General features: G+C 43.6%; 1 protein-coding gene across 1 annotated transcript in view; it reads right to left on the bottom strand.

Moving 5' to 3' along the window:
• The window catches only part of LOC126482162 (nephrin-like), a 180578-nt gene extending 156608 nt beyond the window's left edge, over positions 1 to 23970 (bottom strand). The window contains exon 1 of the mRNA XM_050106139.1: positions 23932 to 23970. Within this exon, the coding sequence (XP_049962096.1) occupies positions 23932 to 23970 (39 nt within the window). The remainder of the gene's footprint in view (positions 1 to 23931) is intronic.
• Positions 23971 to 27617: the final 3647 nt, after the last annotated feature.

Genomic DNA, 27617 nt, shown 5'->3' with positions numbered 1-27617 from the left:
TTTCCGTCCACATTGATAAAATATTTTCATAGTCTTGATTTGCTCTATCGACTGATCCCACAGACTGTGCTTCAACTTGCCATGAACTATGAGTAACTAAATTCTGAGAATATGGGTTTGAAGCACAGTATTGTACTGTAGCGAAAGACTGACTGTTGGAAAACCGGAACGGAAGAAAATCGGAGAGCATGAGATGTGGTGCTACAGATGAAAGATGAAAATTAAATGGACTTCTCAGAAGAGGCGAGGAAAGGAATATATGGAAAACACTGACAAGAAGAAGGAACAGGATGATAGGACATCAGTTAAGGCAAAGGGGAACAAGTTCCATGGTACTAAAGGGAGCTGTAGACGGTAAGAACAGTAGTGCAAGTCAGGGAAGGGAATGCACCCAGCAAATAATTGAGGATTTAGGTTGCAGTTGCTACTGTGAGATAAAGAGGGTGGTACAGAAGAGGAATTCGTAGCAGGCCTCAACAAACCAGTCAGATGGAAGATGACCCAGAAAAAAAGAAAAAGTGTGCTACTTTTTCAAAAGTATCATTAACTTTTCCGTCACTCTATACCTAGTGCATGATCGTAAGATCATCGTATGACTGCATGGAAATGTCAGTATATGCATAAAATCCTGCACCGAAAACGCTTTCGCAGTAATAGAACGCTACAGGGGCTCAGTATTTCTACAGGGGACTTCCAACGACTTGTCGAGTCCATGCCACGTCGAGTTGTAGCACTGCGCCGGACTGAGGGAGGTCTGACACATTATTAGGAGGTGTCTCTCGACTTTTGTCACCTCACTGTGTGAATGGAATGCAAACTAGTTTCTTAAATTGGAAGGACTCAACTTGACCCCATCAAGAAAATGTAACGGAGAAGATTAAGAGAGACATTTACCGTCAGTAACTTACAGCTTCGTGACACATTTTGGCTGTCGCGAGCCGATTGCGATCTTTGCCTCCGAGGCGTTGCTCTCCCGTATGGCTAAGACTATGAGGAAGGCCGGCACGTAATGGTGACTGGGTAGGGGGGGGGTCGTTGGCGGTGGGGGGGGGGGTCTAGTATGGATGTCCGCAAGGGAAGTTTGCTCGTCGTCACAGTAAACGGACTGCTGCAAGCGTTTGATGAGTGAAAGCCCAGAGCGCAGTTGTACTGTACGAGAAGAAGGGACGCCGTAGTCGTATTTCTGACTGCGATGATACCTGCAGCACGCCGCTTGTGTTCATCTGGTTTGGAATTCGACATGACGCGCTGTGCCGTGGATGTGCGAAATCAAGTTTTTGAACGAATACCGTGGTGCATCAGTTTGAGAAAACTGGAATTTCAAGCAGGGAATATGTTGTGGGTAGGAGTACTACAATCAGCCACATATGGAATGCAAGTGAGACGTTCTGACTGTTTTCCACCTATGCTTTTGGCGCGTCCCTTCTTCACAGCACCAGGACTTTGCTCTGTGAGGCAGACTCCAGGTTCTGTTTCCACACTCGTGGTGTTTACTTGTACAACGCTGATGACATTGCTGTTTAGCGCCCTCGGCCAAAAGAACATCATCTTTACTTGTACAAGTGGCAAAGAACAGAGCTCGCTGGCAGATCTACTCCACATTGGTTATAACCAGCACGAACGAGAATAGCTGCGCGTTGGGGTCATCTGTGTGATGGATCTTGTTGTCACTATGGGTGTCGTGTGTGAACGTTATATTGCCCATTAACAATTAGTCATATACTGGGCAAGAATGAACCCCTATGCTTTCTGTGTTAAAATTACTTAGATTTTTGGCCACAGGGTTGGGTAGTAAATGTTAATATAACTTTCATAATTATTTACTTCAAGCAAGACTTTTGCTTGGTTATCTCTGATCGTTAGCGTTTTAAAGTTCATGTGATGCTGCACATATTAGGAACTTTAAGATACGTTGTTTTAAGCTTTTTCGCCATCAAGGCTGTGTAGTTTTACCTCTGAATTGGAAGTGTGTTATTAGAACAGTATCTATTTTTGGCATGGAAAAGGAATTTAACTGCCTCATGCCTGAGATCATGAATGCTTATACCTTGGAAGAATTTATGTAATCTGTTTTCCAGGTGAGCAGAGTGTCCACTACATATGGTATTCAAGTGAGTGGTCAGCAAATATCATATGTGAGTGTCTGTAATCTACGGAGCAAAGTTCATTTACATTGAGTAAATGGAGCTACGCATTATATTTAGTTTTGCGCTCATAAGCAGCACACCGCGCCTGGTACACTGGGCGCTCGGGGACCACAGCACAGCTACGACACCTGAAGATGGGCTTATAACAGTCCGAAACCGGTCGTGTGAAAATAAAGTAATTTACAACTCAAGCGGTATTTTCAACCTCTCCTGAAACGCTCAGTTGCGGATGTTCTTCCAACGGGATTGTTTGTTAGTGTAAACCGTCAAGCCAGCATACGTACTTTCTTAATAATTATTTATAGTGGCATGGAGTTATTTAACTTTGATTCTAAAAACTGATAACGCTTCGTTAGTAAATGTTAGCTAATAATTCTGCGCTTTGCTTAACCAGTTATCATTCCCACCACCGACCAGTTTAAGAGCAGGAAGTAATCAGTGTTGGTTAACGAAAGTGTAACTCTGGAATTGCATTGATGACCAATAGGGAGCAGGCATGTATGTAAAGCTCAGCAGAATTATCACAGATGGACTGTCCGAAACTAGTTCCTCTGGAACAGATCACATTTAGCAACATCCGCTGCTTGGCTTTGCTCTTCTGAGAATAGAATAATTGCCATTTAGCTTCGTTTCGTTCCCATACAAGGGATACGCTGAAGTGTTGATGCTTTTGCCAGTGTGAAACCAGGACCTTCTATCGTCCACTGTTTCCTGCTACACAATCCTTATGGCACTCCACCTCTGCAATGGGCTAATGAGATTCATCCCCTCAAACGTTACGCGAAGTTGCATCCGCATCCGCGCATTAATTACTCCCAAGCGAAAGAAGGACAGCTGTCTGCTTAAACGTACCCTTTAGAAAACTGAATAGCATTTCTCTGTCGGCAATGACACTGTTAGTTAAGTTTCTGGAGGTTAACCTATGTACCCTCTGGTAAACTCACTGTTGCATTCCCTGATTCAGTTTTTTAGAGAAAGACGAGTGTTTTAATACACAGATTTAGATACTCTAAGTTTATGTGTTACTTAGTGTACATTTCCTTACAGCAGGGATCAAGTTCACAAGAACGTCAATTTCTGTGTAAATAACTGTTTCATTGCACTGCATATCGTGGATCACTTACTTATATTTACAACTGATTAAAGCTATCCTCAACAGGACAGTTGGTTTGAACATCAGCGCTTCACCAGGCTTTACCTTATTTTTCTATTGCCGTTTCCTTCCTCCGACTATTGACCTAACATACCCAGCAAGTTACACAGGGAGCGACATTATGAAATGGCCCTCAAATTTCGATGTATGTTGACATTTTTCACTAACACAAATCTTTGGGAGTGGCAAAAGAAGGAACAAGTGACAGGGAAACTCGTCACGTGAATTTTTCAAATATATTTTATCATTTACATATATTACCCAATACACACACACACACACACACATACACACACACACACACACACACACACACACACACAAACACACAAGCGCGCGCGCGTATAAAGAACAGGAAAAGAAATACTAATTCTTCAAAAGTTTCATCTAATCCGTCCTTAGAAATACACTACTGGCCATTAAAATTGCTACACCACGAAGATGACGTGCTACAGACGCGATATTTAACTGACAGGAAGAATAAGCTGTGATATGCAAATGATTAGCTTTTCATGTTGTTGTTGTTGTGGTCTTCAGTCCTGAGACTGGTTTGATGCAGCTCTCCATGCTATTCTATCCTGTGCAAGCTTCTTCATCTCCCAGTACCTACTGCAACCTACATCCCTCTGAATCTGCTTAGTGTATTCATCTCTTGGTCTCCCTCTACGATTTTTACCCTCCACGCTGCCCTCCAATACTAAACTGGTGATCCCTTGATGCCTCAGAACACGTCCTACCAACCGATCCCGTCTTCTGGTCAAGTTGTGCCACAAACTTCTCTTCTCCCCAATCCTTTTCAATACTTCCTCATTAGTTATATGATCTACCCATCTAATCTTCAGCATTCTTCTGTAGCACCACATTTCGAAAGCTTCTATTCTCTTCTTGTCCAAACTATTTATCGTCCATGTTTCACTTCCATACATGGCTACACTCCATACAAATACTTTCAGAAATGACTTCCTGACACTTAAATCTATACTCGATGTTAACAAAGTTCTCTTCTTCAGAAACGCTTTCCTTGCCATTGCCAGTCTACATTTTATATCCTCTCTACTTCGACCATCATCAGTTACACTCCTGGAAATGGAAAAAAGAACACATTGACACCGGTGTGTCAGACCCACCATACTTGCTCCGGACACTGCGAGAGGGCTGTACAAGCAATGATCACACGCACGGCACAGCGGACACACCAGGAACCGCGGTGTTGGCCGTCGAATGGCGCTAGCTGCGCAGCATTTGTGCACCGCCGCCGTCAGTGTCAGCCAGTTTGCCGTGGCATACGGAGCTCCATCGCAGTCTTTAACACTGGTATCATGCCGCGACAGCGTGGACGTGAACCGTATGTGCAGTTGACGGACTTTGAGCGAGGGCGTATAGTGGGCATGCGGGAGGCCGGGTGGACGTACCGCCGAATTGCTCAACACGTGGGGCGTGAGGTCTCCACAGTACATCGATGTTGTCGCCAGTGGTCGGCGGAAGGTGCACGTGCCCGTAGACCTGGGACCGGACCGCAGCGACGCACGGGTGCACCCCAAGACCGTAGGATCCTACGCAGTGCCGAAGGGGACCGCACCGACACTTCCCAGCAAATTAGGGACACTGTTGCTCCTGGGGTATCGGCGAAGACCATTCGCAACCGTCTCCATGAAGCTGGGCTACGGTCCCGCACACCGTTAGGCCGTCTTCCGCTCACGCCCCAACATCGTGCAGCCCGCCTCCAGTGGTGTCGCGACAGGCGTGAATGGAGGGACCAATGGAGACGTGTCGTCTTCAGCGATGAGAGTCGCTTCTGCCTTGGTGCCAATGATGGTCGTATGCGTGTTTGGCGCCGTGCAGGTGAGCGCCACAATCAGGACTGCATACGACCGAGGCACACAGGGCCAACACCCGGCATCATGGTGTGGGGAGCGATCTCCTACACTGGACGTACACCACTGGTGATCGTCGAGGGGACACTGAATAGTGCACGGTACATCCAAACCGTCATCGAACCCATCGTTCTACCATTCCTAGACCGGCAAGGGAACTTGCTGTTCCAACAGGACAATGCACGTCCGCATGTATCCCGTGCCACCCAACGTGCTCTAGAAGGTGTAAGTTAACTACCCTGGCCAGCAAGATCTCCGGATCTGTCCCCCACTGAGCATGTTTGGGACTGGATGAAGCGTCGTCTCACGCGGTCTGCACGTCCAGCACGAACGCTGGTCCAACTGAGGCGCCAGGTGGAAATGGCATGGCAAGCCGTTCCACAATACTACATCCAGCATCTCTACGATCGTCTCCATGGGAGAATAGCAGCCTGCATTGCTGCGAAAGGTGGATATACACTGTACTAGTGCCGACATTGTGCATGCTCTGTTGCCTGTGTCTATGTGCCTGTGGTTCTGTCAGTGTGATCATGTGATGAATCTGACCCCAGGAATGTGTCAATAAAGTTTCCCCTTCCTGGGACAATGAATTCACGGTGTTCTTATTTCAATTTCCAGGAGTGTATTTTGCTCCCCAACTAGCAAAACTCCTTTACTATTTTTAGTGTCTCATTTCCTAATCTAATTCCCTCAGCATCACCCGACTTAATTCGACTACATTCCATTATCCTCGTTTTGCTGTTGTTGATGTTCATCTTATATCCTCCTTTCAAGACACTGTCCATTCCATTCAACTGCTCTTCCAAGTCCTTTACTGTCTCTGACAGAATTACAATGTCATCGGCGAACCTCAAAGTTTTTATTTCTTCTCCATGGATTTTAATACCTAGCTTTTCATAGCATTCACATAAGGTTGGCTCCGGTGGCGACACCTACAACGTGCTGACATGAGGAAAGTATCCAACCGATTTCTCATACATAAACAGCAGCTGACCGGCGTTGCCTGGTCAAACGTTGTTGTGATGCCTCGTGTAAGGAGGAGAAATGCGTACCATCACGTTTCCGACTATGATACAGGTCGGATTGTTGCCTATTTTGATTGCGGTTTGTGGTATCTCGACATTGCTGTTCCCGTTGGTCGAGATCCAATGACTGTTAGCAGAATATGGAATCGGTGGGTTCAGGAGGGTAATACGGAACGCCGTGCTGGGTCCCAACGGCCTCGTATCACTAGCAGTCGAGATGACACGCAACTTACCCGCATGGCTGTAACAGAGCGTGCAGCCACGTCTCGATCCGTGAGTCAACAAAAACACAGACGGGAGCGGCTGCGATGGTGTACTCAACGACGAACCTGGCAGCACGAATGGCAAAACGTAATTTTTTCACATGAGTCCAGGTTTTGTTTACAGCATCATGATGACCGCATTCGTTTTTGGCGACATCGCGGTGAACGCACATCGGAAGTGTATATTCGTCATCGCCATACTGGCTTATCACCCGGCGTGATGGCATGGGGTGCCATTGGTTACACGTCTCGGTCACCTCTTGTTCACATTGACGACACTTTGAACCGTGGACGTTACATTCCAGATGTGTTACGACCCGTGGCTCTACCCTTCATTGGATCCCTGCGAAACCCTACATTTTAGCAGAATAATGCACGACCGCATGTTGCAGGTCCTGTACGGGCCTTTCTGAATACAGAAAACGTTCGACTGCTCCCCTGGCCAGCTCATTCTCCACATCTCTCACCAACTGAAAACGTCTGGTCAATGGCGGCCTAGCAACTGGCTCGTCACAATACGCCAGTCACTACTCTTGATCAACCGTGGTATCGTGTTAAAGCTGCATAGGCAGCTGTACCTGTACACACTATCCAAGCTTTGTTTGACTTAATGCCCAGGCATATCAAGGCCGTTATTATGGCCAGAGGTGGTGTTTCTGGGTACTGATTTCTCAGGATCCATGCACCCAAATTGAGTGAAAATGTATTTTTCCAATGAATACCAATTTGTCATCTCCATTTCTTCTTTGTGTGGCAATTTTAATGGCCATTAGTGTATTTACATTGTCTGTAACAGGCTTTTGGGCTCCCAAAAAGTTAACTGTCTCTGCGTGTTAGTGACTGGCTACTTTTAGACCTTAAGATGTATCCTTGTGCTGTGAAAATTAAAGGAATGATACGGACGCCACAAATGACAAGTGGTGTTGGTCGTATTCAAAGCTGGCCACATGGGAGTCCGCATATGACTGCGTTAATTGCTAACAGCAATCGAAAATTTCTGCACGATATTTCCGTTAGAGTGTATAAGAGTTTTCACTTTTCCATTGAGTTCAAGATATGTCTGCATTGCCTGCTCGTCATCTGCCACTACGCCAGTCGATGTGGACTGAACATATAACAGCATAAAGAAACATTAAAGGTCGAGAACAACTGCTACTTCTCGGTAGGTGAATCAATGCCATTTATCTTGTGTCCAATTAGTATTCCACTCCCGTTCTGTTGTATTGCGAGAAAGGTATTCCGAAATGCACTTTTGCACGAATAGGTACGTGCATTTACTGATGCTCAGACAATTTGCTAGTATCATGTTGCTGCTGTTGTGATCTTCTCTGAAGACTGATTTGACGCAAATTTTGACGCTAACATACGATATGAAAATGTCTTCCATCTCTGCATATATATGGCAACCTGCATCCATTTGCTTACTGAATTGAAGCCTTGATCTAGAATTTTTTACTTCCCAAACTTCCACCACCACAGTAACTATTCCTTAATACATCAAGATATATCCGATCAAACCACTCCTCCTTTTAGTCAAGCTGTACCAGTTGAAGAAGATGAACATCTCCGAATGGAGCAGTCACAAAAGTTGAAAAACGACGAGGAAATCATAAATAACAGAAGAAATACGCCAGCTGATCTACGAAGGAAAGGAAATACAAAAATGCTTCAAGGTAATTCAGGAGTACAGAAATTCACGTTGCTTAGGAATAAGATAAATAGGAAGTGCAGGAAAGATAAGGCGAAATGGCTGCAAGAAAACTGTGAAAAAGTCGAAAAAGAAATGACTGTCATAAGGACTGACTCAGCATATAAAAATGTCAACATAACCTTCGGTGCATTTAAAAGCAAATGTGATAAAAACAAGCGTGTAATGAGAATTTTAGTGTTAAATACAGGGGAGAGAGCGGGCAGGTGGAAAGAGAACACTGAAGGCCCCTATGATGGGGAGGTCTTTCTAATAACGCGATAGAAGAAGCAACAGGAGTCAGTAAGAAAGAGGCACTGAATCCACTGCTAGAATCTGAATTTAAAGGAGCTTTAGAAACTTAAGATGAAATATGGCTCATAGGATACATAACATTCCATTGGAATTTCTAAGTCACTGGGGAAAGTGGCAAGAAAACAACTATTCGCGTTGGTGTGTAGAATGTACGAGTCCGGCGGTATAGCATCACACTTTCGGAAAACCGTCCTCTACGCAATTTTGAACATTGCAAGAGAATTATCGCACACTCAGCTTAACTGCTCATTCATCCAAGCATACAGAAGAACGGAAAAGGCAATCGAGGATGTGTCAGATGACGATCAGTTTGGCTTTAAGAAAGTTAAAGGCACCAGAGAGGTAGTTTTGACGTTGCTGTTTATAATAGAAACGAGACTGAAGGATAATCAAGACACGTGGATAAGATCTGTCGACCTGGAGAAAGCGTTTGACTATTTAAAATTGGGCAATATGTTCGAAATTATGAGAAGACAGAGGTATGCTATAGGGAAAGACGGGTACAATAATGTAGACTGAACAAAAATACTGGACACAAAGAACGAAGTGCTCGGATTAAAAAAGGGTGCAAGACAGGGATTTCGCCCCTATACACTATACACTGAAGAAGCAATGACAGAAATAAAAGAAAGGTTGAAGAGCGGGATTCAAATTCAAAGTGAAAGAATATCAATACTAACAAGGGAACCTCCCCATCGCACCCCCCTCAGATTTAGTTATAAGTTGGCACAGGGATAGGCCTTGAAGAACTGAACACAGATCAATCGAGAAAACAGGAAGAAGTTGTGTGGAACTATGAAAAATATAAGCAAAATATACAAACTGAGTAGTCCATGAGCAAGGTAAGCAACATCAAGGACTGCGTGAGCTTACGAGCGCCGTGGTCCCGTGGTTAGCGTGAGCAGCTGTGGAACGAGAGTTCCTCTCTCGAGTGAAAAGTTTAATTTTTTATTTTCAGACAACTATCAAAGTTCAGGTACTCACACATAACCAACTTCGCTCTCCAAAATTCCAGGACATGTTCAGTTTTGCTTGGACATATGCAGGATTTGACGGTCTACACACGGAAACATTTGAAAACGTAAAAATCATATGTTTTGACAGAGCACAGGGAAAACTGTGCGGCTGTGAAACTGTTGCATTCATTTGTTGCAGTTTATGTGACAAACTGTTATGTTTTCATCACTTTTTTGGGAGTGATTATCACATCCACAAGAAAAGCTAAATCGGTCAAGGTAGAAGAATCTTTTTACCCATTCGCCAAGTGTGCAAGTTAGGTGGGTCAACAACATATTCCTGTTATGTGACGCACATGCCGTCACCAGTGTCGTACAGAATATATCAGACGTGTTTTCCTGTGGAGGAATCGGTTGAGCTATGACATTGCGATCAAATGTTTTCGGTTCCCATTGGAGAGGCACGCCCTTTCGTCTACTAATCGCACGGTTTTGCGGTGCGGTCCCAAAACACAGACACCAAACTTATTACAGTGAACAGAGACGTCAATGAATGAACGGACAGATCGTAACTTTGGGAAAATAAAGAAAGTAAAATTTTCACTCGAGGGAAGACTCGAACCAAGGACCTCTCGTTCCGCAGCTGCTCAATCTACCCACGGGGCCACGGCGCTCGTAACCTCATATTGTCCTTGATGTTTCCTATCATGCACATGGAGTACTCAGTTTGTATATTTTTGCTTATTTTTTCATAGTTGCACACAACTTCTTCCTGTTTTCTCGATTGATCTGTGTTCAGTTTTACAAGGCCTATCCACTGTGTCAATTTATAACTAAATCTGAGGGGGGTGCGATGGGGAGGTTCCCTTGTAAGATTCACTGATGGCATTGCTAACCTCAGTGGAAGTGAATTAGAGTTACAGGGACTGTTGAATGGAATAAACAGTCTGATGAGTACAGAATATGGACTGAGAGTAAATCGGAGAAAGTATTGAGAAGTAGCTGAAACGAGAACAGCGAGAAACTTAACATCAGACTTGATCACGAAGTAGATGAAGTGAAAGACTTCTGCTACCTAGGCAGCAAAATAAAGCATGATGCTCGGAGCAAGGATGACATACAAAGCAGACTAGCTCTTGCAAAAAGAGCATTCCTCCTCAAGAGAAGTCTAGTAGTATCATAAAACATAAGCCTTAATTTGAGGAAGAAATTTTTGACAATGTGCGTTTGGAGTGCTGCATTGTATGGCAGTGAAATAAGGACTATGTGATCAGAATAGAATCGAAACATTTCAGGTGTGATCCTATTGAAGAGTGTTGGAAATAATATGGACTGATAAGGTGAGAGATGAGGACTTTCTCCGCAGAAACGGCGAGGAAAGGAATATATATGTTAAGAAGCCATACATAAATTTTTTCATAATTTGATTCGCAATCTACTTATTAGTGTATTGATCTACAGTACCCGTCTAATGGTCTGCAAACTTCTGTAACCCCTAGTTTCAAATGCTTGAATTTCTTCTTGTCAAATTGTCTGTCGTTCATTATGAATACCTTTGTATATAGTTATAACTGGTTTTTATTAAAATTTCATGAAATCATATTAATGTACTTTACAGAGTAGTTATGTTCATATAGTTTGACTATGTGATATATTCTTTTACATTTTATTAAAAAAGATCATCACAGAACATAAGCATACATGGTGCAATGTGATTGTCCTGAAACCAATGAAAAAATGATGAGATTAAATTAGATTAATTTTTCATTCCATAGACCCATAAAAGAAGGGATCTTCCTGGGTGTGGAAAATGCCAGATAAACACATAAAAAATGTAATTAGAAAAACTTGACTTTCATTATAATAATGATCCTCAGTCAATAAACAGTAACATTATGTACATGAATTAAATTTAAACTTCCAATAGTTACAGGTTTAATAGTTACATCTGCTTTCATTAGATCCATCATTCAGATATTTGCTAGTTTCTTGGCTATCACAACCAAGTATTGACAAAAATTAAAGTAATTTTTTCGTTTCAGTGATCCTCAGTTAATAACAGTCAGATTATGTACAAAATTTAAAATTAAACTTCCAATATTTACAGACGTAAGACTTACATCTGCTTTCCATACATCCATCATTCACACAGTAGGTAGTTACTTGGCTGTTGTAATCAAGTATTGTCAAAAATAAAGTATAATTAATTTTCATTAAAATGGTCTACTGCACTTGATGAGAAACTCATGGATGGAATAGAAGGAGTTGGCCACCAAAATTTTTTTTTTAAATTGTGTTTAAATTGTGCCTTGTCTGAAACTAAACTCTTAATGGTTGCTGGTAACTTATTGAAAATATGCGTTGTTGAATACTGGACTCCTTTCTGGGCAATAGTAAGTGATTTTAAATCTTTATGTATATTGTTCTTATTCCTAGTATTGATACTGTGTACTAAGCAGTTAGTTGGAAAAAGAGATGTATTATTTACAACAAACTTCATTAAGGAATAAATATACTGAGAACCTGTGGTTAATATGCCCAATTCATTGAATAGGTTTCGACATGATGTTCTTGGATTTACACTACTCATTGCTCTTATTATACGCTTCTGTACTCTTAAAAATTTTTTGTCTGTTTGTAGAGTTACCCCAAAATATGATACCATATGACATAACGGAGTGAAAATAAGCAAAATATGCCACATTTTTATATTTATATCTCCTATGTCTGACATGATTTGCATTGCAAATGCAGACTTGTTTAGGCGCTTTAGCAGTTCGTTAGTATGTTGCTCCCAACTGAATTTATTATGAAGTTGTAATCCCAAGGATTTTACACTCTCAACTTCTCCAATTTCCATATCATCAAATTTTATACACACACCAGAACGAAATCTCCTGAAAATTCTGAAGTGAGTCTTTTCAAAGTTTAATGACAGTGAATTGGCTATGTACCTATTGGTTTGAAAAATGTTACGACGATATTGTGAATATACTAAGGAATTAATGGTAACTGTTTCCTGTGTGACTTAGAGTACGATACTGCTTCGCTAGCTGCTTGCGTCAGTTACCTTTTTGAACACATTTTGCAATAAGTCCGTTCGTCACTGCGTATGTATCGAAGTAACAGCCATTGCACGCAAACAGATCTGAAATGAAGGTCTCCCGGCGTGCTTCGCGAGAATGAGAAATCAATAGCTCCCAAGACAGGGTGTGTTCATTTCCCACGGATTACATTAGAGCAATATCTCTCCCGCTCACGCCCAGGCTGAGCTGAGTCGGCAGGTAAGCATGACGTCACTGACGCCGTGTTTACAGCAGAGAACCAATCCGATGGGCCCAGCCCCGTGGTGAGTCACGCGCTAAGCCTCTGCGTGGGGTTTCCGTCGAATAATGAGTGGCCCGTGGCGCGGGGCGCCCACCAGCCGCCGGCTCTCATGCATATTCGTTCCGCCGTGGCCACCGGGCTCGTTCGCGCCGAGGACACGACTTACACTGCCTGCATCCCTCACGCTAGCGCCGGGCGTGCATAACGAATGAGCGAAACCGTGGCGGAATCCGAAAGAAGGGTGAAGCTTCGCCAGATGCGCGTTTCCCGTAGACGCCTCTGCGGTACACCCCAGATGTCGGCAGGGAGGAATTTTGGTTGTTATTTACACACGGCGATGTGACTAATGGTGGTACCATTGCATAGGATGCTGTCAGTAAAATAAATACCGATGGCATGTATTTAAGGTCAGCAGCTCGTAGTGCGTTAGTTTTCGAGATTAAAAAAAAAAATCTCGTGTGACTAGGGCCTCCCGTCGGGTAGACCGTTCGCCTGGTGCAAATCTTTCGATTTGACGTCACTTCGGCGACTTGTGTATCGATGGGGATGAAATGATGATGATCAGGACAACACACCACCCAGTCCTTGAGTAGAGAAAATCTCCGACCCGGCCGGGAATCGAACCCGGGCCCTTAGGATTGACGTTTTGTCGCACTGACCACTTTTTTTGTTTCTTTCTGAACATTTATTTATTGGTATTCTATTTGGATACAAAATTAGGCAGTTCACAAACACTATAGTTCAATTCTTTTATCTTGGCGGCTCGCGCATGCCCGCCCAGACGCGGGAGATTGCTGCGTTGCCAGTTGCACACAACGCACGAGCCAATAGAAGCAGCGCCATAGTATAGCATAGTTCGCAAGCTTACGTTTAGGGGGGAGCGCGCAGTTCATGAAGTAAAGCTACCACGGCCGCATTAACCCTTTCGCTGCTACAAAGACGTGCTCCCTGCATTCCGCGCTGCGCGCGATTTTGTCACTGCACTGCTCACCTGTGCAGACACATCGTGTTCCGACTGCTTTGACACTCTTATCATTCGATTCCACATAAACTATTTGGCCCAAAAATTAGATTTTTACACATCTTCTTGACTGATACCTTCCCCCCTTTAAATGACTTAATTTTGTTTCGATGTTCAACGCAGTTATTATGCAGCATTAAATATAGTAAACCATTGCACGAAATTTTGAAGAGTTTGCAGAGGTAAAAGCCCATAGAGTATACTTTCCGTATGGTCGATTTTAGTAGCCACAATGTTGAGAATGAAATGTGGACAAGATACCTAAATTTCATATAAAATTTACTGTATAACAATATCTCATTTAAGTACCACGTAGGTGTCGTATATAATACTGAGAAATATTCCATCTTTCGCGACTGTAACAAAAGATTTATTTACACTGAGCACGTTTGGCTTTATTTTAAAGCACTTCAATCAATCAAAAGGAAGTAGACAAAATACATTAAACAAAACTGTGGACTTACAAAAACATTAGGACTTGAATATACCATCTATCAGTCAAGTGCTCTGAGCTATGTCAAATATAATTTTTGTGTGTGGCGCACACAAACATCATTTATTTGCTAAAACACTGATCAGCCATCACAAACGTTGAATATTGTGTTACCGCAGCACAAAACTACGAAAGGTGATTTGGCAATGGAGGAGACAAAATACTGTCCACTGAAGGTGCTTCAAAAGAGAAAAACGCGTCTGGTCTAAATAAGTCGCTTATTACAGTTGCAGAAGAGGAATATATTTCAGTACCATTGGTAAAACTGCGACTGTGGAGCAAAAACAAGAAAGAAAACATGAGTACCATTGTGTATGTGCCATACCTTTCATTGATTGAAGTGCTTTAAAATAAAGCCAAACGCGTCCGGTGTAAATAAAACTTTTCTTATAGTCGCGAAATACGGAATATTTCTCAATATTACATACGACACCTATGTGGTACTTAAATTAAATGAGATATTGTTATACAGTAAATTTTATATGAAATTTAGGTATCTTGTCAACATTTCGTTCTCAACATTGTGGCTACTAAAATCGACCGTACGGAAAGTATACGCTATGGACTTCTACATCTGCAAACTCTTCAAAATTTCGTGCAATGGTTTACTACATTTAATGCTGCATAATAACTGCGTTGAACATCGAAACAAAATTATGTCATTTATGGGGGGAAGGTATCAGTCAAGAAGACGTGTAAAAATCAAATTTTTGGGCCAAATAGTTTTTGTGAAATCGAATGATAAGCGTGTCAAAGCAGTGGGAACACCATGTGTCTGCACAGGCGAGCAGTGCAGTGATGACAAAATCGCCCACAGCGCGGAATGCGGGGAGCACGTGTCTGCAGCAGCGAAAGGGTTAATGAAGAGACAAAGCACTAGAAATTTCAAAAAATTGCATTCAAACGAATATAATTCGTGAAGTAAGGCACTTCGATATTGTTTTTAAATAATGAAAGTATTAAGCACCACACAAGGTCTGAACTCATAACCTTTCACATAGAAGCCAAACACCTTAACCGTTACGCTATCGCGGCTCCTCTGCAAAGAGGATGCCATAAGGACTATAACACATCACGCAAAATACTGACAAACACTGTTGGTATAACTATGAATTACTCACGCTTCGTCGAAGTACAATAGTAAACAAACAATTGCCGCTGTTCTTTATTGCGAAAAAGCAGTATAAAAGAAAGTCTGCTATCAAGACATTGCTTTTGTTCTATTACTTTATTTATGACTGAACGTTTCTAAAACTGAAGACACTCGTCCATTCTCTGCACTGCAGTCGAGATCTGGCAACGTCGTTCTCTGTTCATTGGCTGACTGTGTTTTGTGATGTCAGATGCGCAGAACGAACCTAAACTCGGCCGCCAACATAAATGACGCGCACTTTAAATGAAATGTATCCTCTGAAAAAAAACTGTGTTAAACAAATAACAAATTTAATGGAACAGGGGTGTTGTTTTTTTATATTTATTTATTTATTTATTTTCAATAAAGATCACTCTGTTAAAAGGAACATGTAGATCATTTCATGGTACAGAATGTGCATAACATATTGAGTGGTGAGAGAAGCGTGAGGTTCATTATCAGCTGTCAAATGTGCACACCGACGGCACCCGGCACATCCCAACTGCGTGGGGGGTCGAGGAAGACTGCCTGAAGATAGTTGGCAAAGGTTTTCCGACAGTGTGACCATCTATGAACCTCATTGTGGGCTTGCTGCAAGAAATACCAAAAGTCCAGTCGTGACTTGGCAGCATCCCCATAGAGGTTCGCGATCGTCCAACCTTTGACCCAGATGATCGACTGTGATTTAGTCGTCGGAAAGTAGTCACTCCTCGGATGTAAGAAGTAAGCAGATGTAATACGTTGCGGGGCCACACGGAGGTAGCAAGACACCATCTGTCTTACTAGGAGCCAGACGTCCTCCACCGCGATATAAGTTAAGCGGTGGTGGTCGTCATCCACTTGGCGACATTTCGGGCGTAGTGGAGTGTCCACTAGTCCAATTGCATGGAGCTGTTGGTTGGTGTTGAACTTGCCACAGGCGACAGAGAACCACAGTGCCCGAACGAAGGTAGGAAGTAATTCTTGGTGCACATGTCTCCAAATCTTCGGCCAATGCAACCTGGGGTGTTTCAGTTCAATGACATTACGATTTATCCGTCGTAGCAGCCAAGCATAAAAATCCTTCGCGCATGGCGGTCTCGTGCGCGGAAACTCTTCTCTAATATAGCTAAGTTCCACGATAAACGTGGCGTAATGCTGCCCACCGCCACCAGGAGATCCGGTAGGCGGGATGTAAGGGAATCACCCCCGCTGCTCCATTGCTTGTACATCGTGGCTAGAAGGAGCGCCGTCGCTCGGCAGTGAACATTCGTAAGTCCGAGTCGCCCCTGGTCCGTAGGGAGCGTGAGCGTTGCGTATCGCACAACTCAGCTATCGGGGGCGGACAGTTTTCGGGATTGGGAGGGGAAGAAGAAGACGATCGTATCCGAACGGCGGATTGATGGTCGTGGGCTGCTACGCTGGCCAGTCTTGAGTGTAATGTTTAGGCTGCTTCCCACGCTCTTTTAGACAAATGCTGGGTTGGTCGTCAAATTCTGCCTCTGAGGTTACACTACACAAACAGATACGATATCACACAGAACTAGCTTCAGCCAGCCGCTGTGGCCGAGCGGTTCTAGGCGCTTCAGTCCGGAATCGTGCTGCTGCTGCGGTCGCAGGTTCGAATCCTGCCTCGGGCATGGATGTGTGTGATGTCCTTAGGGTAGTTAGGTTTAAGTATTTCTAAGTCTAGGGGGACTGATGACCTCAGATGTTAAGTCCCATAGCGCTTAGAGCCATTTGAACCATTTTTGTTGAACAAGCTTCAGACGATTTACAGATAGAACGGACAGTGTGGGAAGAGATGTTTGTTGTTCATTACTTCCCACACAGTTTGTTCCTACGTATTGCCATTTTACTGTATTCATTAAGTTCTTTTGTTTTATCGAAGTTGTCTATGTATTCCATATAGACTTTGTTCATTTACTTAATGCAAACTGTTACATAGCCACTGTTTTGAATATAATGTTCAAGTTAAAATGCAGTACCACCACACTTTCAAAGATTGCGTTTACTGTATGTTCCCTCAAACGCCACCATTTTTCTGTATTTATTTATTTCTGTTTATCTTACTGATATCGCTTATGTTCCTTACGTACTTTGATAATTGTTTCTTCTTTTAATTAGTTTGTGTTTCATTCTCCATGTTTATACCTCCTGATGTAGCCTTGTCAACCTACTAATTTTATTTTATTTTATTAGTTTTGTTTATTAATAGAAACTGTTATGTTAGCATGCTGTCCCTGTGTACTCCATTTTTATTTATTTACTGTTTCAATTTTTTACTTGTACATTGCATTACCACCACACTATCAAATATGTTACTTACTTTATGTTTCTGCTTCAGTCTAGAAGTGTTACTTCTCTTCCAGTTTCGTTTGCAAACATTGTAACTTCGTTGGTAACAACACTCAGTAAATGTCTGAAAATTGCCTTGTAAGCTGAAAACCGGTTAACACAATAAAAGTAATATTGTAGAACAAAAGCAAACTGGTGCTTTTCGTTTATTAAATGTATTAAAACTTCATGGGTGATGCTAGACATTTTACGCATTTCATTGTTCATAACGTGTTCTCTCTTGAACTCTGCGTCATATAATGATAGAATTGTGTAGGTACATTCAGCGCCATGCGTGGATAATGTCTGTGGAATATGTTGCGAATAGAGATAGTAGAAAGGAGTTGGTAGAAAGGAGTTTACATTTAATCACGATGTGACTGTTCACGTATCTCACTGTTCACCAGGTCATACCTACCGATCTATATGTGATGCAATGATATAATTTTGTATGTACATTCAGCGGTATATATGTATACTGTATGCAAAATTTGTTGACAACAGAGTTAGTACAAAAGAGGTAATAAATTTAAACGTTACGCCAAATGCTTCAGGTTTTCATGCTTCTCAGTGTTTTTGATGTCATAGTCAAGAATTATTTGTAGTACCATGATGTACCTTTGCATGTGACTTTAGCGGCATATATGGATACTGTCGGAAAAATTTACTGCTATTAGAGTTAGTAGCACAGAAGTATTACATTTAAACATTTAGTTTTTCATACACCACATTGTTTTGACGTAATATCTCTTGAACCATGTCAGGTAGGAAGTTGTTACCTCCACACCGATTGTTGTGACAGTGAAAGATATGTTTACCAAGTTTGGCGGAAATTGCTTCAGTGGTTTAGGATGATATGTGGAACATACACACACAAACACATACGTCCATCAGTTTTTATAGTACGTACGAATTTATGTTTATAAGACCGTAATAATACACTTTTCCTTTCATTTTCACGTTACTACGTTTTACGGAAAGAGATGCGTTACCTTGAGTAACATCTCACAGAGAGAAGCTGAACTATTGGTAACAATTTTACCGCCAGATGGAGATAAATGCAGAGTAACAATCGTCCATGATGTCACAAAAAATACGTTTTACCCACGACGAAAGGTCAATAGGCAAGGATATGATAGGAACGATCATTTGGAGCGCAAAACTCTAGTAAACATGGGAATACCATAAAAGCTCTGAACACTTCTTCATCTTCGATACTGTGAAGCAAATTTTTTTAACTACAAGCTCTTTGCTTTCCTTATTATGGGATGAGGTAGTAAGGACCGGAAAAAGAAGAAATTCTCTATTGAACACAGGCTCTAAGATGCACAGTTAAGAACAATGGGCACGTGTTCAAATTTGAGGAAGTGTTTCACAGTAGTGAAAATGAAAAAGTGCTCATAGCTCTTAGAGTATCCACGTTAGAGCCGATATTTACCGGAAATTTTTTCGTGTATTGGTCTATTATACCCCCTCTCAGAGCAAAGGGCTTGCCATAAAAGAGATTTGCTTCACAGTATCGATTATGAAGGAATGCTCATAGCTCTTCAAGTATGCATCATAGAGCCCATGCTGACCAGACTATTTTGCTTCGAATGATCGTTCCTTAATATCCCTGAATATTGAACATTCCTCCTGGGGAACCCTGTATGATTTCCAAGAATAAAAATAATACAAATTTCAAGTCTGTTAGGTAACCAGCTGTTATTTCTTGTTTGAAAGAAAAGGATCCTTAAGGCAGGACAGACGGATCACATTCATGTTGTCTGGCGTGTTACTAGAGGATGCTATACGGACATACTTATAGCGATGAAGTATTTACAGATTGAGAAAAATGGGACCTACATCATTTCCTTTGCAAAGTCTTCTTCGAAGAATTCTGCTATCTCTTATGATAGCTTTGGTCTCTCTTCTTTTCTCTCTCGTTGGATTTCCTGCATCTTGCCGGTTTTCACTCGCTTAGTAGTAACTATTTTTAACGAATGTGTTTCATTGGTTACCTGTGCAAATTACACCAGTAGCTACGCCATTTAAACTTGTTTCTAATTTGTGTTGACTGTATCTTACAAGAAAGACAATGTTGTGAGTATTCTTTGTCTTACATTTGCGATCACTGAGTTACAATCTTTTTCTGTTATGCCGTTAACTGCAGCTTCCAGTTTCACAAATCAGAGCTCAGGTAAGTGTAAGATTTGACCGCATCTCCTGGCCTCTACACTTGTCCTTTCACAGAAGTGCAGTACGCATTCTCTGACGAGTTATACTGTGACGTATTCAAGCATGGCTGCATGAAGAAGTTGGTTTGATTTTGTAATTTAACTTCATAACGTTTTACTATTCCCCTTTCCTATCGCTTTAAACAGGTCAAATGATGCTGACTTTCTAAGAAAATGAGATGTAGATACCAACCGTGCGACCCGCGGCAGGAAAGATAAAATAAATGATTTTTGCTAGCGACATTTTGTTGAAATGAATAGTTCATTATGAAGCTTTCAAGGTAGGTTCACTGAAAGCTCTTTGCTGTTACGACCTAGAGATCGGTGTAAGCAACTGAGGACACAATGCTCTGTTATTGGCCATGGATACAGAATGGAGTAAAGATCTGTTAGTGTTGTTACTATAAACTGTATTAAGTGAAATAATTTTACGTTATAGTTTTATCTTTGCACTTACAAGCGTAATGCCGGTATTTTACTCGACTCGGAAAACAGCAGACTTGATCTTCAGTCATTTCCTCGCAAATGGAACCAACCGTCGAGCCTGTGCGCTCCACCCCGAAAAACACCTGCTGCGCAGAGTACCATCTACACGATTAGTCACCCACCTCTGGCAGCCACTTGTGGACCCTGTAGCTGCGACAATAGCGGCTCGTGGAAGACCAGCAGCTAGTGGACTCTGTTGATGCAACAACAGCAGATCGTGGCCGACCAGCAATTAGTGGGCTCTACAGCTCCAACAATGGAGGGTCATAGCAGACCAACGACGCTGCAACAATAGTGGATCGTGGCAGACCAGCGACTAGTGGACTCTGTAGCTCCAACAATGTCGGATCATAGCATAACAGCATCTACTGGACTCAACTCCAGCAACAGTGGATTGTGGCAGACCTGTGACTAGTGGACTCTGTAGCTCCAACATAGGCGGATCGTCGCAGACCAGCCACTAGTGGACTCTGTAGCTCCAACAATGTCCGATCGTCACAGACCACCCGCTAGTGGAGACTGCAGCTCCAACAATGGCCTGTCTTGCGGACCAGTGACTAGTGGAGTCTGTAGCACCAACAATGGCGGATCGTGTCAGACCTCACACCATTCGCTCCTGTTGTGAGGGAAGTGGTTATTGTAACTAGTGGAAGAAGGTCTTGGAACTGGTGTATGTAGAATTTCAGCATTTAGCATGGTTAGTCATCATCTAGTTTCGGTGGTCCTAAGCTACACTCATACTATATACAACACGTCCAAGCCCTTCGGCCACAAGATCAGCCAGCTGGAATGCTGTTCTGCCAGCAGCTGTTGTGAACATGTGGTGAAGATCCACTTTTCACAGTAAAGATTGAAAGTTCATTGGTAAAAACTTCTAAACAAGTGTTTGTGTCAATTTGGTCTCTGACTAATGGAAAAAACTTATTTCGATATCGAAATACTAAACCTCAATACAGGGCAACAGACCTATGTTTAAATTTCGAACGGAATTACGTGAAGTGCTGGCTACACCATGTGAAATGCAGGCTAGCCAATACATCAAATAATTCGCTTGCTTTAAAATAATCCGTTTTCAATGAAATTTCGAATGCCATTTGACTGCAAAACGATACAGACTCTGTTGACCATGAATGTTGGTACTCTTTATCATCAGTCTTGCAAACAATAACAGTAAAATCTAATTACGCAGCAAATGAACATTAAATTTAACGCATCTGACTTTCTGATAAAACTGATCGAAAACTCACTAGAGAGGATTTTACTGTCATCTTCAACTAGTATTATTTTCACAAAACACTCTGGCAACCACTGTGCCTTACAATGGACATGAAATTTGATGGTAATTAAATTTCTTGGCCTGATTGCGCGAACGGAACGCTCGCCTGTTCTGCAACCAGTTATTATCAAGATAGCGATGAAACTGCCAGATATCAAATTTCATTTACTATTTTGCAATGTGCAATGCAAGACGGTGCCTTATACCATTTCATAAAAATGCTTTTGCAGCACACTTCTCGCGATGTGCAATGTGAGTATGCAAACAGATTCATAGAAATAAAGAACAAAAACTGAGGAGCTAAACTTAACGAGTGATAAATAAGAAAAAAGACTCCAAGTGAAACTATGCTTCATTAAGCCATCACAATAATACACGGTTTCACAAAGTTCTCAGAACTAGACAAAACATTTATTAATAACTTTCTTGTGTATAATTGCCATCGTAATGGCAAATAAGACAGCTACATTTCAACATCACAAACGAGGTTGGGGGCGGGTTAGAAGGGATTTTCAATTTTCGTAACCAACACGAGTCGTCTGATGCGAATCCACACGTAGCTGAAGAAGCCAGGCATCAATTCCGATCTTCAGTTAAACTTTGGGGAGGAATTACTGGCGACAGATCAGTAGGACCTTACGCACTGCCAAGCAGGTTGACGCATGCAAGGTATCATAACGGTTTCCTGAAGTACTAAGATAGGCTACTCAATAAAATGTTATGCAGCGGATTCCAAATAACGCTATTTAAAAAAGTGATAACCCTAGTACTGAGTCCTGGATACTGACACTCCCATAATTCAGTACAATTAAATTGCGTGAAAATGGAATTCACTAACTATGAAATGAAAACCTTAGCCCAAGTGAACTCAGTTTTTGCTACAAAATACTTGGTGTGGACACATTAATTAAGACACAGCATGTAACTGAGATGAACATATAACTGAAACATGAACATAAATTATAATAAACACCGATAAGCTTGGCAGAGCTACCTAGCAAGGAAAGTAATGAACTTCTGACATTATTAATATAGCACAACGTAGCCTAGGATGACTGTACAATCGTACTGGAAAGAGAAACGAACTTAACCATGCAACTATGCCAGAAGTTTCGATGGAACGCTCTTAAACATCCTGTGTACAGTGCTGAACTCTCTCCATGCGATTTCCATATTTTTGGAACCTGAAGACCTTCGTGGCCGTTGATTTGCTTTGGACGACATGGGGCACACCTGGGTTGAATCATGGCTCTGTAGGCAACCGTTAACATTTTTCCGTGAAGGCACTGATTATCCTGTCTCACAGTGGGATGAATATGTTCATAGTTATGGCCATTACTTTCAAATTAATAGACAGATGACTTACTTGTACTCTATCTGTCTCATATTCATTTGTCTGTACCTTATAGAAATTAGTTTCGATTAGAATTTGATTCGTGGATGTGTATGTTACGATGGCAGACAATGCATACCAAAGGGACAGTGACATTGACACGGAATCGACCATACTTTTGGTGGTTCTAATTGCACTTAGTTCCAAAGTTACTATTTTCTGGTAAGAAGACGTTTTCCTTTTCAAGGGATCGCTTGTAGCAAGTTTTAACAGTCCTTTAGCCGGCCCATGTGGCCGAGCGGTTCTAGGCGCTTCAGTCCGGAACCGCGCTGCTGCAACGGTGGCAGGTTCGAGTCCTCCTCGGGCATGGATGTGTGTGATGTCTTTAGGTTAGTTACGTTTAAGTAGTTCTCGATGTTAAGTCCCATAATGCTCAAGGATATTTGAACAATTTTTTAACGGTCCTTCACGCATGAACACACCAGAGGGGCTCCAGGAAACCGGTTCTGGCCATTAGAAGTAGTCAGCGACTGGCACCCTGACGAAACTAAGCAGTATGCCCAAAACTGTGCAAATGACCACAGTTAGGTTGGCTACGAAACATTGCGAACACCGTGCAGTCAGTTTTTTACTTTGAAAACTGCAGATTGAAATAATCCTCATGATTAAGAGATCTGTCTCAAGAGGACCCGAGTTCTTCTGGTTTCAAGACAAGTGTGCAGCGGTGGGTGCAGTTTACATGGTCCTGCTGTTTAGCTGTCATGCTTCTGTGTGACGTTCGGTCGAGGCGGTCTGGTGAGACTGTGACAACAGGCATTTCACTGCTTAGACAGTGAGCATCAAAAGTTTCAAATTTTACTACCACTCATTCGACAACTTTGGCAGGGTCTCTGTGGAGGTGGTGGCCATACCTCCTCGCACCAGTTGGTGAGGACAGTGCGTGACGACATCGTGCTGACGGCTACCACGCTCTAACATTGCCATCCAGGCACGCTGACCCTGGAACATTACACAGCAGCTTGCCACATGGTCGGCAGTACATGGCACTCATTCAAATACATTGACAGGGTCACAGTGGAGGTGGTGACCACACCACCTTGCACCACTTGGTGAGGACAGTGCGTGACGACATCATGCTGCCGGCTACCACGCTCTAACATTGGCATCCAAGCACACTGACCCAGGAAGATTACGCAGCAGCTTGCCACCTGCTCGGCAGTACATGGCACTCATTTAACTGCATTGGAAGGGTCACAGTGGAGGTGGTTGCCACACCTCCTCACACCATTTGCTACGGAAAGTACATGACGACATCGTGCTGATGGCTGCCACGCTCTAACATTAGCATCCAGGCATACTGACTCTGGAAGAATACACAGCAGCATGCCACCTGGTCGACAGTACATGGCACTCATTCAACTACATTGCCAGTGTCTCAGTGAAGATGGTGGCCACATCTCGTCACACCACTTGGTGAGGACAGTGCATCACGACATCTTGCTTACAGCTACCATGCTCTAACATTGGCATCCAGGTATGCTGACCCTGGAAGACTACACAGCAGCTTGTCACCTGGTCGACAGTGCATGGCACTCTTTCAAATGCATTGGCAGGGTCTCAGTGGAGGTGGTCGCCACACATCCTCACACCACTTGGCGAAGACAGTGCATCACGACATCTTGCTTACAGTTACCACGCTCTAACATTGGCGTCCAGGCATACTTACCCTGGAAGATTACGCCGCAGCTTGCCACCTGGTCGACACTACATGGAACTCATTGCAATACATTGCCAGGGACTCAGTGGACGTGATGGATACACCTCCTCACGCCACTTGGTGAGTACAGTGCATCACGACGTCTTCCTTCTAGCTACCACTCTCTAACATTGGCATCGAGGCATGCTGACCTGGAAGATTACGCGTCAGCTTGCCACCTATTCGACAGTACATGGCACTCATTCAAATACATGGGCAGGGACTCGGTGGACGTGGTTTCCACACCTTCTCACATCACTTGGTGAGGACAGTGCATCACGTCATCTTGCTTACAGCTACCACCCTCCAACATTGGCATCCAGACATGCTGACACTGGTAGAGTAGGCAGCAGCTTGCCACCTGGTTGACAATACATGGCACTCATTCTAATACATTGGCAGGGACTCTATGGACGTGGTGGCCCACCTTCTCACACCACTTGGTGAGGACAGTGCATCACGACATCTTGCTTACAACTACCACGCTCTAGCATTGGCATCCTGGCATTCTGACACAGGTAGATTACGCAGCAGCTTGCCACCTGGTCGACAGTACATGGCACTCACTCAAATCCATTGTCAGAGACTGAGTGGATGTGGTAGCTACACTTCCTCACACCACTTGGTGAGGACAGCGCATCACGACATCTCGCTTAGAGCTACAACGCTCCAATATTGGCATCCAGGCATGCTGTCCCTGGAAGATTACGCATCAGCTTGCCACCTGGTCGACAGTACATAGCACTAATTCGACTACATTGGCAGGGTCTCAGTGGAGGTGGTGGCCACACCTCCTCACACCATTTGGAGAGGACAGTGCACCACGACATCTTGCTTACAGCTACCATGCTCTAACATCGGCATCCAGGCATGCTGACTCCGGTAGTTTACGCAGCAGCTTGCCGTCTGGTCGACAGTACATGGCACTCACTCAAATACATTGGCAGGGAGTCATTGGACGTGGTGGCCACACCTTCTCACACCACTTGGTGAGGACAGTGCATCACGACATCTTGCTTACAGCTACCACGCTCTAACATTGGCATCCAGGCATGCTGACCCTGGAAGATTATGCAGCAGCTTGCCACCTGGTCGACAGTACATGGCACTCATTCGACTACATTGGCAGGGTCTCAGTGGAGGTGGTCGCCACACATCCTCACACCACTTGGCGAAGACAGTGCATCACGATATCTTGCTTACAGCTACCATGCTCTATTATTGGCATCCAGGCATGCTTACCCTGGAAGATTAGGCCGCAGCTTGCCACCTGGCCGACAGTACATGGCACTCATTGAAATACATTGGCAGGGACTTAGTGGACGTGGTGGCCACACCTCCTCACATCACTTGGAGATGACAGTGCATCACGACATCTTGCTATCAGCTACCACGCTCTAACATTGGCATCCAGGCATGCTGACCCTGGAAGATTATGCAGCAGCGTGTCAACTGGTCGACAGTACATGGCAGTCATTGAAATACATTGGCAGGGACTCAGTGGGCTTTGTGGCCACACTTCCTCACACCACTTGGTGAGGACAGTGCATCACGACATCTTGCTTACAGCTACCACGCTCTAACATTGGCATCCAGGCACGCTGGCCCTGGTAGATTACGCAGCAGCTTGCCACCTGGTCGACAGTACATGGCGCTCATTCAAATACATTGTCAGGGACTCAGTGGACTTGGTGGCCACACTTCCTCATACCACTTGGTGATGACAGTGCACACTCTAACACTTAGAGCTACCACACTTTAAGAGTGGCATCCAGGCATGCTGACCCTGGAAGATTACGCAGCAGCTTGCCACCTGGTCGACAGTACATGGCACTCATTGCAATACATTGGCAGGGACTCAGTGGACGTGGTGGCCACACCTCCTCACACCACTTGGTGAGGACAGTGCATCACGACATCTTTCTTACAGCCACCATGATCTAACATTGGCATCCAGGCATGCTGACCCTGGCGCTCATTCAAATACATTGTCAGGGACTCAGTGGACTTGGTGGCCACACTTCCTCATACCACTTGGTGATGACAGTGCACACTCTAACACTTAGAGCTACCACGCTTTATGAGTGGCATCCAGGCATGCTGACCCTGGAAGATTACGCAGCAGCTTGCCACCTGGTTGACAGTACATGGCACTCATTGCAATACATTGGCAGGGACTCAGTGGACGTGGTGGCCACACCTCCTCACACCACTTGGTGAGGACAGTGCATCACGACATCTTTCTTACAGCTACCACGCTCTAACATTGGCAACCAGGCATGCTGACCCTGGTAGATTATGCAGTAGATTGCCACCTTGTCGACAGTACATGGCACTCATTGAAATACATTGGCAGACACTCAGTGGACGTGGTGGCCACACCTCGTCACACTACTTGGTGAGGACAGTGCATCACGACATCTTGCTTACAGCTACTACACTCTAACATTGGCATCCAGGCATACTGACCCTGCAAAATTACACAGCAGTTTGCCACCTGGTCGACAGTACATGGCACTCATTCGACTACATTGGCAGGGTCTCAGTGGAGGTGGTGGCCACACCTCCTCACACCACTTGGTGAGAGCAGTGCATGACGACATCTTGCTTACAGCTACCATGCTCTAACATTGGCATCCAGGCATGCTGACCCTGGAAGATTACGCAGCAGCTTGCCACCTGGTCGACAGTACATGACACTCATTCGACTATAATGGCAGGGTCTCAGTGGAGGTGGTCGCCACACATCCTCACACCACTTGGCGAAGACAGTGCATCACGACATCTTGCTTACAGTTACCACGCTCTAACATTGGCGTCCAGGCATACTTACCCTGGAAG

This window comes from Schistocerca serialis, chromosome 5, assembly GCF_023864345.2.
Source record: "Schistocerca serialis cubense isolate TAMUIC-IGC-003099 chromosome 5, iqSchSeri2.2, whole genome shotgun sequence".
NCBI lineage: Eukaryota > Metazoa > Arthropoda > Insecta > Orthoptera > Acrididae > Schistocerca > Schistocerca serialis.
This window is presented reverse-complemented; position numbering and strand designations above follow the sequence as displayed.